The sequence below is a fragment of the Dermacentor albipictus genome, chromosome 8 (genome assembly GCF_038994185.2).
Source record: "Dermacentor albipictus isolate Rhodes 1998 colony chromosome 8, USDA_Dalb.pri_finalv2, whole genome shotgun sequence".
In the NCBI taxonomy this organism is placed as follows: domain Eukaryota; kingdom Metazoa; phylum Arthropoda; class Arachnida; order Ixodida; family Ixodidae; genus Dermacentor; species Dermacentor albipictus.
In genome coordinates this window covers 135,690,552-135,705,363 of record NC_091828.1, presented here as the reverse complement: position 1 = coordinate 135,705,363, position 14,812 = coordinate 135,690,552, and the positions used below count along the sequence as shown (strand labels likewise).

Below are 14,812 nucleotides of genomic sequence, written 5' to 3'. Positions count from 1 at the left end.
GCCTGGCAGTTGGCACAGTTCTGTATACGCCAGCAACAACGCAAGGACGCAAGCTACTACAACCTGCACCGCAGAGAAGTTCAGTATCACCCAGGCGCCAAAGTGTGGGTATGGACACCAGTGCGTCATCGCGGACTATGTGAAAAACTCCTTTGCCAATACTTTGGACCTTATGAAGTTATTCGCCGAGTAGGTGACCTGAATTACGAAGTCATCCCTCATGAACAAGAGCGATCAAAGTGGCACAACCATGCGGAGGTCGTACACAGTCTACATGAAGCCTTACTACGACAGGCAATGAAAACACATCTATAGATCAATTTGTTTCATACGCATCACGATGCATTTTCGGAGGGGGACTAATGCCGCAGAGAGTTCTCCACATGCCAGTTACGAGTACTCTCGTGGGGTACCCTTCCAAGTGCCTCATCGCTAAAGCCCCTAGGCATTACTCACCACATTGCCATCAGAAGAGTGCTAGCAATGCCTCGCACATGCGATACAGCGTGTGTCTCCTGTGTACGCGCATACGGTAGCGCCCAAGTCTCCCGTCCAATGAGAACAATGAAAAGCCACGGCGTGCCTCCTGGCCTTCGGAGCGCATGAAAAGTGTGTTCGGTGAGGAGACGCGGTTGACTGTGGAATAGGCTCCTGTTAAAGGGCCCCTGAAACGGTTCGGACAAACTTTGTAGATACAACTTCGTAGGGTACAGCTTAAGTAGAACACTCACACCACAATTTAAGCGAAGCATTACGTATTAATCGAGCTACAAGCGATTACAAGTTACCTTCCTCCCTAGCCATGCTCTTCCTCCTCAACTCATTCGCCGAGTGATCGGGGCTAAGCTCCGCCTTCACTGGTTCTGCGTCACGATGCGACGTCACATCGTCCCCTTCCGGTTGTTCTGGAGCCCGCCCCCGCCCGCGCGAAACCTCTCTGCTAGCTGCTTGGTCGTCGACCCCAAGCGAGAGCTATCGAAGCAGCGTGCGTTGCGAGCATTCTGTCGTAGTGCCGAACGTGTCTGGTATTCCGGTAATCACACACCAGCTGAACGTTTCGACGCAGCGATGGAGGCATAAACTCAGGCTGATGAAGGAACTTTAGCGTAGACGTACGTGAGCTACCTGATCAGTCTCCACTGTCTAGCCATCCGTAGGCGCAAAGCGTAACCAGCCAAAGAAAGAGCTCATATTGCTCTAACCAAGTCTAAAACATTTTAAACATTTACAAAAACAATGTGTTAACGATTACACTCCTGCGAAAAATTTACACCAGCAGCAAAGAAGAATACATTTTGTTTATGCTACCATGTCTGGTTGAGCTCTATGCCACCAGGTGGCTGCACCGTGCAGACCGCTTGTGCGGTGCGCTTCTGTTCATCCCATGAAACGACACGCAAGGGGACACGGCCAGGCCCTATCCTCTTGCGCTTGCGTTTACCCTAATACTGGACTCGCGAAACGCTATTGCGTTAGTAATCTTTCGGTGTAAAGCGACGGCCGCAATCGTGCAAATCCTGGCGTTGATCGGATAGCAGCAGTCCGATGCGCTGCAGCCAGTCCACTCATCTACTGGCTTGCAGAGGGACACGATGTCGCAGCTTGACGTATTGCCAGTCGCTACATTTGCAGTCCACAATGCAACAAAGTCGAATCATAGCGCTCGCAAAAAGACAGACCAACACCACTGACGGCGGAGCTCTCGTCAAAGACGGAGCCCGTTGTAACACAAGCAGACTACACTTGCTGGTACCAGAAGTGCTTAAGTGTACTGAAAAATAGTTCTTGTGCATTCCCTTTATGTTACTTTCCTTTTATAAAAACAAATTAACTAACATTCCAACTATTACGAACATCATTTGTTTACCACAAAGTTGGGAAAATTATCGATCACCAGCCCTGGTCAGCCAATCGGATAGCTCGCCCCACTGACGTCATATGGGTGATTTACGTCATGTGGGTAGGGGTGGCTTAAAATTCCGCCGAGCAGTGTGCTGCGATCGGCAGCGATGTGCATTTTTGAAACCTTATAATAAATTACACGCATTTCGCGGAGCACTTAGATGTGTCAATTAATGACCAGAAGGACCTACTCTAATGACTCAGTACGTTTGCAGAAAATCGTCAAAATCGTTCCAGGGTCGCTTTAACTCTTCTTTTAAATTATGTGAATGCTTAATATTGAATTTTCGGGCACAGGTTCGCCCACAATAAACCAGTTTGTTCAGTGTGCTTCATTGAAGAGTGCCTAGGGGCTTTAGTGATGAGGCGCTTGGAAGGGTACCTCACGTAAGTGCTCGTAACTGGCATGTGGATATCTCTCTGCGGCAATATGCTGAAGCAAGATAGCAAAGTGGACGAGTTGGTTAAGATTCATTGTTCTCTTGGTAACAGTGCAAAGGGACATAAAAAAAAAGAAGAAACATAACAACATTGGCGCCCATGTTGTCGTGTTTCTTCCTGTTGTCCGTGTCCCTTTGCGCTGTTACCAAGAGAACGCTGTGCCCTAACATACCATTAGCCCTCGCACAATGTCTGTGTTGTGCTTCACTGCTTTAAAGAGTTCATTTTAGTTTGGATAGGGGGAACACCTGCATTTCGGCTTCAGACAACATCTTTTTTTTTTGAGCTCAAGCTCCTTTAAAGAAGCAGCGGCACACTTCCTTTCTCGTTCATTCCTCAATGCATAGGTTCTTTCTGTTCTCGTCCTCCTTGCGCCGCACGTTTGCTCCGCGGACAATTTTAAGCATCCTCTTGGTCAGTTGTACAGTCAATGTACCATTTTTGAACTCCATAGAGGCCGCAAAAACATCCGAAAAATCGGGCAGTTCGAATAAATGAATGCATGCCTTTTCTGCTTTTAAGAGCTCAAGTCACCACAGATACACCCGAAACAGCTCCGAAGACCTGCCAGCACACTTATTAGGCATATCGGTGCTCGTACTGTGACAGAAGATGGCGGGTGCATGCATGTGTAATTAAGGAATACATACTGTGTCCCGTGACAATTGCCCCTTTCCATGCTCGCGCTGCACTGCAATACTTTAGCATATGCTTCACAGCGTAACATTGCTCTATTAAGGCGAAGCTGACTTTTGGGAACCAGCATTCTGCAACGCACTGTGTTTTCCGAGCTTCGAAGCCAATCACAAGGACCACAAAAGCAGAGTCAGTGGTATTGCTGACAGCAGTGAATTAGTTCAATAAAAAACATGGCACAGAATGGCAAGAAGCTTAATAGCGAACGTCGAAGCAGCTAGGCCTAAGTTGCAGCGTTAGTGCAGCGCCTCCTCTATATTTTAGATGCCAGTCATAAAGGCTGCAGCTGGCCCCGCAAGCCCTCTCCTGTCGCCCTCTCCCATTCGCTTGATTTCGCCGCCCATGGCGCTGCCAGTTGACACATATATATGTGTACCGCTTCGTAGAATAAAAAACAATTGTTGGAAGTTAGTGCTGTGTCCGCGTCATACTATTATCTCTCCTCCCTTTTCGTGCGCTAAAACCGTAAAAGTTATGGAATACCAACATGCCCAAACTTACGCTCTTTCAAGTTACTATAATAGGTAGTGGCTGCCTTTGGAGGCATACTCGATGCCGCAGTGTTGGACGTATGCAACGGAGTCCGGTGTCAGCCTTATTCCCACGTAGCTGCAGGACAAGGAGCTGCGTGAAGTTTGGCTCACGAAACTTAGGACCGGCAAACAGCCATCGGCTACAACTCGTGTATGCAGCAAGCACAGATGCGAGAAATATTTCTGCTACGGCACCAGGATTGCGATGTTCGGCGAGTAGTAGAAAACGCGCACTGAGACGTTTGCCCGCGCTCGCTACCCAGCTAATGTCACGACAGTTTGGTCTATGAACTTGATGCTAGGCACTGGCAAGTTTACAGGAATGGAAAGGGAGTGGTAAGAAGCACATTAAACAAAGGCGTGGCATATGGTCATGTTTGTGTTATGAATTAACGCACTGGATTACGAAAAAGAAGCAGTGCGGAATCGCCCGCTGAGTGCATACAGTGCAACGCAACTTTAGAAATGATATTGAAATGTCCAAGGATTTAGAAGAAAAAAAATTTTAATCATTGCAACGGCACATTTCAGTCGCCGTAGGCACCTAAGTTCTTTGTTAAAGAAAAATTGTTTTTGAACAGCTCTGATAATGTCCACGCAACAATGGTTGCTAGTGCACTGTCAAATGTTCATATGCTACGGCCTGAAGCTCACGGCACGGTGCGAAAACACGCTCACAGCGAACCCGTGCGATCACTGCATTGAGGCTTCATTCTGTTATGACCCATTTGGTTATACAGACAGCCCACTATAAGAACACATTTCGCATAGTTTACTCTCAGCGTTTGCCTACCTTTCATGCAAGAAACTAGTTCGGGGGACTCCATCGCGGTAACCGCGCACAGTGGCTTTCACTGTATGTATTCAGTAAAGAGATGACATCTGTAAACGATTCTGTGCTTTCAGTTTGCCGAAGATCATTATTTCGACAGTAATAAAGTTCAATCGTTTTGAGAGTACTTACAGAAATGTACAGGAGGGCTGTCGCATGGTGTTTTTACTATGCGCCGTAAGCCAAACCTATGAGGAGTGCGCCACGTGATCTCTCATACTACGCAAGGGAGGCACTTCCGACAGATGGCGACTCTGTAAGTCCCCGCCCCCAATACTGCCCGATGTCCTACCTAGGTTAAAGAAAGAAGAAAAAAAATTATGAACTCCCACAACCAAATTTTCTGACCCCCTATTGTGAACTTTGCTTTGGTACGTCTCCTTTTTTTGTCATTTGCTTACTTTTCTTCCATTAATCTTCCAATTGCCTCTTACCAATCTCTATTGCGGATATGTTTGCTTTTCCCCTGCTCTTGCTGAACCGAAGGGCTTCAAGAAGGCAATAGTGTCAGCCGGTAGCGCCGTACTGCGGCAAGTATGCCAAGCACGGCATCCCACGAGCTCCCATTGTTTGGCACACAACCTGACGGGCATGTAAAAAATAGAGGAGGCGCTGGTTAGTGACTACGGCTGCCAGCAGATCTATGTGCAAGAGCGCTAGTAGGCGCCGGTTTGAGGCAGCGAGGTAAACAAAATGGCAGCTGTGGTGGCTTTGACTAATGCTGTTTTGGGCCTATGGTCACGGCAAAAAGTTATCGAAATCAGACGGCAAAGGGTTTTTGCGTCCAAAATTTCAGATGTTTTTATGCATCGACTCTATGTGGTACGTAGTGGTGCCATGAAGCCGTCCGAATTATCGGGCATCCGGAGTCTGTCATTTACTGTACACTGGCAACTCCTCCAGCCGACAACACAGTCAAAGACGATTCATTACGATTCCTCTGTGTAACTCGAGTCAGCATTACCGCGACTTTTGTTCTGTTCCAATAAAATTGGAGCGAATTTTGCTTGATAGAAGTACAAATTCCCCGAGTTTTCCATGAGCATTTTCAGACTATTCAAAATCCCTGAGAATTCCCGGTTTTCCTAATTGGTAGACACCCTGTTGATAGAAAACATGCTTTTGTACATTATAGTATTTTCATATGAGCATAGAAAATGTACAGTTTCAAAAAGCCGTACAAGGGGCGCTATAACGTAAAACTGTTCCAAGCTTTTCTATTACCTTTCTGCAATCGGCCCTCCGTGATTGGTTAAAAACTTTTTGGACCATCCCCACTTCACCTGTCCATCACGCGGCGTCACGAAAACTGCGATAGCTCCCCGTCTGATATGACGTGTACACGCTGATTATCATGATTTGACCGAACAAAAGAAAAATAGTTATTTCTGATTCAACGCCTTTTCGCCATTAGCCCTCAGCTATTGGCAAGAAGTTTTCGGTAAAGAGTTTTCGGGCTGCACCCACTTCACCTGCCTGTCACGCGATGTCACAAAACTGCAAAAACTCACGGCGTCAAAGTGACGTGTATGCATAAAAGAAGCATTAATATGCCGAACAAAACTGAATTTTCTTCTGAATAGCCGCAGGTTGTCCCGTTCCAAAAGGAATAAAAGATGGCTGCCGCTGATTGCTCAGGCACAGGCTACTTGCACCTGCCGGAGAGCATCGGTTTATTTTCGTGCGATAAATCTTTTTGCGTGGCCGTGTAACCTTTCCGAGCACTTCTGGCACGTTTACGACCTCGCTCTTTTTATTTCTTTTTTATTTATACACATACCTCACAGGCTCCAACTGGAGTATTGCATAAGGGGGTAAGAGAAACAACATGTAATGAAAACAGGAGCAAAAACATAGCTAACATGGAAAACATAGGTAACAACAAATCAAACAATTGAAAAAAAAATTGAATCGAAAGACACCAACTCTTCTTTGCTGAGGATCCGTTTTAGCAGCATTCTTAACCTTCCACTGCATGCCGCCGCAATTTACGACCAGCCACCTGAAGCTAAGTAAGGGAAAACAGACCAATCGCAGACTCCGGCATCACCCTCTTAATTAATCCGGTTATTGATTTTCAATGCAGTGGCTTGGCCCCATCGAATCCCTCTCCACTTGACCGTGCTCCTCGCCTCTTGTCAGCCAATTGGATAAGACAAGCTGCTCAGTGTAGGCAATCTTATTCGTTTTTCAAGGAAACAAAAGTGACCTCCTATGAACGAGGACAGCGTTTGATTGGTCTGTTCACACAACCCTGCAGGTGACCGCTCGATGCTTGCGTTGGCGGTTACGCAAATTTGAAGTCAGGAGATTGGAATAAAAACATATTGGAATAGTTTTACGTTATAGGGCCCAAGCTCCTAGCAGCTGCCAGCTGTGGAACCCGTATGAAAGCACGTCATCTTAAAATTTTACGTTGATGTAGCAAAATGAACTATCCTAAACCCATTTATAGTTAGTGGAACTGGTCCACTTCAGTGGATATAATTGGCTAAGACTTACAATACAAGTAGTGTAGTCCACGACACTGATGTGGATGCCATCGTAGACGATGAATCGTGGGGAAGTTTCCTTGGTGTCGGGAAGAGTTTTGGTGATCTTGGAGGTGGTGTACATCGAGGAAGGGTACAGTACAGTCCGGTCAGGAGACACAAGGACATATGGAATACCCGACATTGTCTGGTGGGGGTGTGGGCACAAAAAACATTGTCACTTCTCTTACAACAGTAAAGCCCCAATACTAGCACTATATCACAATCAGAAATCAGATTTTATTCTGATATATAAACATATTACAGAATGCAATATACAGGAGGAGATTATGGAGTTAAATGCTAAACTGGGACCTCCTGTACATGGTCTACACGAAAAGAAAAGTAAACGTGGTTATAGAAACAACATTAAAAAAGATCAATAACTACAAAAACAAATAAGAAAGGCAGCAATTATAAAAACATACTAGAACACGAATTTAAACAATTACATGACAAACTTAATCAGCAACTTAAAAGCACTTCCTGTTGGGCTAGTTGGTAGTTGTTCATTATAAAATATAAAGATGCCAAATAAATGAATACACACAAGAGAAGACAGCGCCCTGTCTCATTGTCTTCTATTGTGTGTGTGTTCATTTGTTTGGTGTCTTTATATTTTATAATTAATCAGCAACATATAGAAATACGAACAAATTGAACAGAAAAGCAACATGGTCTAACAATTTCTCAAGTTATTAATAAATGTAATATAGTAAACTGTAGCATTTACCAATGACAATGCAAATGCACACATTATGTGGTAGTATATACATAAAATGTTACATAAGACAGGATTAGTTCAAAAGGTACTTTTTGAATTCTACAATAAATGAGTATAGTGTCATTAATCTTAAAACAAATGGCAGTGAGTTCCATAATAAAAAAGCAGTGAACAGTTTGCTCGCTGTAGTTGGTTCAGACTTTGGGTAAGATGAGGTTCTTGTTAAGAGCAAACCTTGTGCTGTTAGCCTTGTCTAGTGAAGAAGACGGAATGAAAGAAAAGAGGAATCAATTGTTGATATGCTTAAATAACTATATATCTAGATTATATTTAATTATGTTGGACACTGTAAGTATATTATGGGCTTTTAATAATTGTTTGGTGTCGGTGTAGTACGAGCTAAAAGTTAAGTGAGTCGGAGCTTCCTGTCTGTGAGGAAGTGAGCATGGACGATGTGATCGCCACAGCGGTGCACGGTAGTGCGAAGCTTGTAACCGAAGAAGAGTCGGACAACGATGTCATCCTGACACCAGACCCAGATGTCCCGTGCAAAGACGCTTTGTAATACTTCAGCAAAGTGAAGATGTACTGCGCGAAGAACAGTTTGAGTGAGAAAGCACTTCTGTGCCTAAGCCTTGTAGAGGACGAAATTGTTCGAATCGCTGTTTAAAATAATCTCCAAACGAAAATAACAGCTTTCTTCTGCTGATGCCACCCTTGTCAGGAGAACTTGGTTTCTGTGCTGTGTTGTGATTGTGTTGCATGTATGTGTAAGTGAAATACCGTAAAAACTGGAATATAAGTCAAACTTTTTTTTAAAAAACCATTGCGAAAAGTCGACCCTTGTCTTATATACCGGACATTGGCGGAAACACTACGGAAGTCTTGCAACAATGGGCGGATGAAGTAAAGAGCCCCCTTTGCCATCGCCATCAGCAGTAGCGCGGCATGGTGACATTGTGGCACCGCTAATTTGCGTTTACATTGTCACAAAGTTATATTGGTTAAAGGCTGCTTTTTTACATTTTGTTTCAAAATGAGCGGAAGCCGACGGCAATTCACCGTCACCTTCAAGAAAAAGGTGATTGAGTGCACGGAAGCCCACGGCAACCTTGCGGCACAGCACAAATTTGAAGTATCCGAAAAGAGCATTCGGTACTGGAGGAGGCAGAAGCAGCAAACCAACAGAAAACGTCATTCCGTGGGCGGACCGCAGAACTGGAAGACAAGGTTGCGGAGTTCATCCGAGAGCTGCGTGTAAGATCACTGCCTGAGACTGCCGAATGCATACGTTTGAAAGTGGTAGAGATCACGCACGCCTCTGGACTGGGCAGCGAGAAGCACTCGTCATCCGAATCTAGTTTGGACGACTCCTATCAAAAGTGTTGCTCTGATTCGGAGTAGCACTTGCGCACTTCGTGCCCTTCTGTATACTGTACACCCGGCCAATTTTTAACAGTATCGCGCGACCATCGACCCGTGTCTTTGTCAGCACCTTATCATCACGGCACAGAGCAACAAAATAGCGAAAGTAAGCGCACATGTACACATGCGCGTATCTCGATTGTTTCGCCGCTCCAATGCACTCTTCTTCGAGCGGAGGCAGAACACATCTAGGCTCTGCTGTTGAACGTAGACAACCAGATAGAAAAAAACCGGCTGGACTAGCTCGGAGAATACTTCGAATTAAAGGAACATTGTGGGTGTGCAACGATGTGGAACAGCGCACAAAGCAGCTAGCAAAGTATACTAACTCTGTGGCTAGCAGTCATGGGGGACCTCTTCGCTGATCAACGGGAAACAGTACACAACCGAGGGAAGCAGACTACCAAGGCACTGGTTCTCTCTCCAAAGGATGTCACTTCTGTAACGCCGGCGCTTTTTCAGTTTCAGTAAGAAAAACATCAATTTTTGCAAGCATTTTGTGAAGTGCCCACTCGCATTTCAAGCATAAAATTTTCCACTGAGGCTGTATGTCTAAATTATCTGTAACAGGGCTTTTCACACAGTCTATAATTTCACTGCAGTTGGTGTTCAAATGTTAAAATAATATCTGCAAGAGTAGTAGATATTGGATAAGCAATTAATATTGTATGGTATGACTTAATATCGTTGAGACCACAAATATGATTTTACAGTGAAACTGAATATGACTAGGATCCAGGGATATCTTCATCTCCATGGACAGACAATTCAACTAATCACAGTGCAAGGTGCACGCCGTGTGCGCTGCTGAGTTTCTTGCAGCACCACCAAATGGTGCTTGCCTCTGCAGTAGCAGCGGCACCGGCTGCGCGGGGGAAATAAATAAGAAAGAGAACCAGAAAGCTCGCCGTTGCACATAGCGTTTGCTGCAAGCATTTCCCGGTAATGATTATGGTTGCATAAGCTGCTCTTGATTGGAAGCAGCAACTGTAGGATGTGAAGCATTGAGTGACGTCATTACACTTTCATATGTAAAAGAAGAACCCGCCTAGCAATTGATTTAATTTGTGTTGCGATATAGTGTCATGGAAAGGCTACAAACAGTAAGGACTCCCGAAGAGCAGCATGAACATGATGAGTGGCGATGGGAACAGCAACCTCAATATGCGAAACAGGATCGTGCTCAGCAAAGGTTCCTGCCCAAGCAAGCCACGCAGTTAGGATGCCTGAACAGCAGCATGGATATGATGAGCGACGAAAGGAACAGCAATGTTAATATGCTAATGTTGTCGTGCTCAGGTCTATAGGATCAGGTGCTACTACAGCTTCACTGGACAACCATCTTCACAGGATGGACTGGAGCTTAACTTTTCTAGATTATTAATTACAGAGACGCATACGTATGTTTTGATGTGTACTGTGTGTATCAAAATACGCTATACAATTTTTTTAGATCACCTGTAGCACTACCACGTTTCACTGTGGTAGTGCTTCAGCATGTTTTCCAAAACTTCAAATAACGATTAGCGGAGTTCACGGCCTCTAGTTAAATATTGATACTAGTAAAAGTGCAGGACCAGATAACATGCCAAACACATTTTTAAAGAGATACTCAGAATACTGTGCGCGGTATCTGACTATCATCTTTCAAAAATCTGTCGAATCGCAAACTGTTCTCAGTGTCTGGAAGGTTGCTCAAGTTGTACTGATACACAAATCTGGCATTAGGCAAACAATTTCCAATTATAGACCAATCTTGTTATTATCTACTTGTTGTAAACTACCAGAACACATAATTCATAAGCATATAATACAGTACCTCACCGTTAATTACATTCTTTCACATCATCAGCATGGTTTTAGATCGAGTTTTTCCACGGTTACGCAACTAATTGAATTCCCTCACGACGTTGCTACTACACTTAACAATCGTGGCCAGATTCACGCCATATTTGTTGACTACTCCAAAGCGTTTGACAAGGTATGTCATGCTAAGTTACTTATAAAGCTTGACTCTATTCAGAGGCAGAGGACTTGCATCTGCAGTCCCAGTCTGTCTCATTTAATCAGGTGCACTCATCTTCAGTCGGTATTTCTTCCAGCGTCCCGCAGGGCTCCGTATTGGGACCACTTTTATTCATTATTTACCTTAATGATATTGAGAATGTTGTTACTAACACTGCTGTTAAGCTCCGTTCGTATGCAGACGACTGTGTCTTGTACTCTAACATCGTCAGCGTCAACGCCCAGGAGATGCTGAATAACACGTTCAATGCCTTCTGCAACTAGTGCAAGACCTGGCAAATGGAAATCAACTTCGATAAAACGGTATCAATGACCTTTTCGAACAATAAGGAACGCCTGAAATTTGCCTACAGTAATGATGAGAAGATTTTGACTTTTGTCACCGAATTCAAATATCTTGGTGTAATTTTTCCTTCCAACTTAAAATGGCACAAACACGTTGACTTCATTTGTTCCAGGGCTCTAAAACGACTTGGATATTTAAAAAGAACACTAAAACCAGCAACCAAGGAATGCAAACTAGCAGCTTACAGATCCCTCGTGAGGCCCACTCTAGAATATGCATCTGCTGTCTGGTCACCCCCCTGCGTATCTGATGTATCAAAGCTTGAGGCTGTGCAGAAGAAAGCTATTAGATTTATTTATAATCGATACGATCGCAATTTCTCCCCTTCTCTGCATGCTGGCCTGCTATCGCTTGAGCCGTTGGCACATAGGCGCACGTGTGAAAGGATTATAATGTTGCGCAAAATTGCACATGCTTCTGTCATTGTCGACGTACCTGTGACACTTGTTGGCTCCTTGGCACGTGTAACGCAAACAGCCAATCCCTTGAATATTGTTCCCTTTCAAGCTCACTTAGATAGCTTCAAATTTTCTTTCTTGCCATTTACCATTGAATTGTGGAACACGCTACATACTAATCTCCGAGAATCGCCACTTGAGCGTTTTGTAGACGAAGTTCGTTTACATGTGACATGTTGATTGTATGTTATCTTGATGTACTTACCCCCTCCTGCTATGTCTCAATTTTGAGACAGCAGTATTTGTAAATAAATAAATAAATAAATAGCACACTCCCAATCCTTTAGATAGATAGCTCAAATAAGTGGGCATTATTTGCACAACGAATTGAAATTCATTCTTGACCAAGTAATAAAATTTCACCAATCAACCTTTTAACTACGCAATTACTTCAGGGCCTATATAGCAATGCACAAATTGAAGCCAGTGGTTTCTCAAGGCACATTCAGTTAGAATAAATGAGAAGGAAGGGGATTAACTGAGGAGCCTGATTTTTTTATTAGTCATATCATAAGAAGCCAACAAACACTGACACCAAGGATAACATAGGGGAAATTACTTGTGCTTAATGAATGAAATAAAGAAACAATAAATTAATGGAAATTAAAGTGGATGAAAAAACAACTTGCTGCAGGTAGGAACCGAACCCACAACCTTCGCATTTCGCGCGCGATGCTCTACCAATTGAGCTACTGCTGATCCGTTTCCCCATCCACTTTCTTGGGTATTTATGTGTCCTAGTAGAAGCCTGGGAGTGTTAGCCAGCGCCACCACTCCCAGACCTTGGCGGTGGACGTGGAACGTCCTTTCTGCCACAGGCATCACGAGAACGTGATCTTTTTGAGTTAAGGCGACTGGTCAATAAACCCACACATGCTACTTGAAGGCATCAATGTTGCCAGATTCGAGACCCTCGTTATTTAATAAACAAGAAGGAAGGGGATTAACTGAGGAGCCTGATTTTTTTATTAATCATATCATAAGAAGCCAACAAACACTGACACCAAGGGCAAAATAAGGGAAATTACTTGTGCTTAATAAATGAAATAAATAAACATTAAAATTAATGGAAATGAAAGTGAATGAAAAAACAACTTGCCGCAGGTGGAGACCGAACCCACAACCTTCGCATTTCGGGTGCGATGCTCTACCAATTGAGCATCGAAAGTTGTGGGTTCGGTCTCCACCTGCGGCAAGTTGTCTTTTCATCCACTTTCATTTCCATTAATTTATATGTTTCCTTATTTCATTTATTAAGCACAAGTAATTTCCCCTACGTTGTCCTTGGTGTCAGTGTTTGTTGGTTTCTTATGATATGACTAATTCAGTTAGAATAAACATTGAAACCAAAAGCAGCTTTGGTATAAGTGCTGTCAAACTTGAGGTAACATGGAGTGTGCTAGTTATCTTTTAAGAAAATGACCATTTATGCATTACAGGACCAAAATAATTGGACCACCACTGCTTCTTGTTTCAAACTTTGGGAATGTATGCTACAAAGCTCATATCAACCTCATAATTCCTTCCAAATAGATATCCTTGTCAACTCACTGCCTATATATTTTGAAATTGGTTTTAGGTGTAAAAATTAAGACACGGACAACAGAATAAAAGACACGGACAGGCGCAGACTCCCAAGTAATTTTTATTTTTCCTGTTGTGTCACTTATATACCCTCAGGCATGCGAAAAGGAACATATATAGGTGAGGTCACATGAGATGGAAAGCAAACCCGATGATATCCTATCAGCCAGGAAACTAAACTCATTCTCATGATGAGACAACGAGGGAACGCTGCTACACTGGTCATCAAACTTTCTGATATACATTGCCTCTGCTAGTTCCCGTGCCACTGTATCCTTTCTTTTTCGTAATATGCATGTGTTTTCCAGCACAGGTTCACACGTGCAGACTTTGCAGTGATACGGCAAATGCGAGCCTGTCCCATTCTTGGTTGATAGAGCATGCTCTCGCAGGCGATCATTTATACAACGCCCCGTTTGGCCGATGTATACCTTGCCACAGTCTAAAGGAGTCTTACACACAACGCAAGCAGAACATTTTTTCAAGAAACACTTTACGTAGTTTTTTACACGCTCGGCCCTTTTTACACAAGACAGGCGCACACCAATGTGAGAACGTTTCTAAGGAGCTGAAAACACTACTGGTACATCCATACCTAGAAACAACATTCTTTAATGAATGAGAAACCCTGTGTATATACAGTATGACAACAGGACGTGCTTTCCATTTCTTTTCGCATTCTTCTGAAGCACTGTTGGGCTCACGCCAAAATTTCTTCAACAAAGCTGTGCTCACTGAAACTAACAAAGAAGCAGGGAAGCCCGCCGAGTCAAGCCTAGACACCTGCAAATTAAAGCTTTCTTGAATGACGTGGGGGCAAGACCTAGTTAGGGCCAACTGTAAGCTAGTAATGGCAATAGCTCGTTTTACTGTTTTCCATTCATTCATTCCATTCACTTTTATTGTTATTCCGTATGTACACAGAGTTGCTCATTTGCTAAAGAATGTTGCTTCTAGGTACGATGTCATCATCATCATCATCAGCCTGGTTACGCCCACTGCAGGGCAAAGGCCTCTCCCATATTTCTCCAACAACCCCGGTCATGTACTAATTGTGGCCACGCCGTCCCTGCAAACTTCTTAATCTCATCCGCCCACCTAACTTTCTGCCGCCCCCTGCTACGCTTCCCTTCCCTTGGGATCCAGTCCGTAACCCTTAATGACCATCGGTTATCTTCCCTCCTCATTACATGTCCTGCCCATGCCCATTTCTTTTTCTTGATTTCAACTAAGATGTCATTAACTCGCGTTTGTTCCCTGACCCAATCTGCTCTTTTCTTATCCCTTAACGTTACACCTATCATTCTTCTTTCCA

General features: G+C 43.9%; 1 protein-coding gene across 8 annotated transcripts in view; it reads right to left on the bottom strand.

Annotated features, from left to right (window-relative positions):
• The window catches only part of LOC139049193 (sodium-independent sulfate anion transporter-like), a 492,963-nt gene that overhangs the window by 61,281 nt on the left and 416,870 nt on the right, over positions 1–14,812 (bottom strand). For all 8 annotated transcript variants that reach the window (XM_070524550.1, XM_070524548.1, XM_070524556.1 and 5 more), the window contains exon 16: positions 6,907–7,083. In XM_070524550.1, coding sequence (XP_070380651.1) covers positions 6,907–7,083 — 177 coding nt within the window. The remainder of the gene's footprint in view (positions 1–6,906; positions 7,084–14,812) is intronic.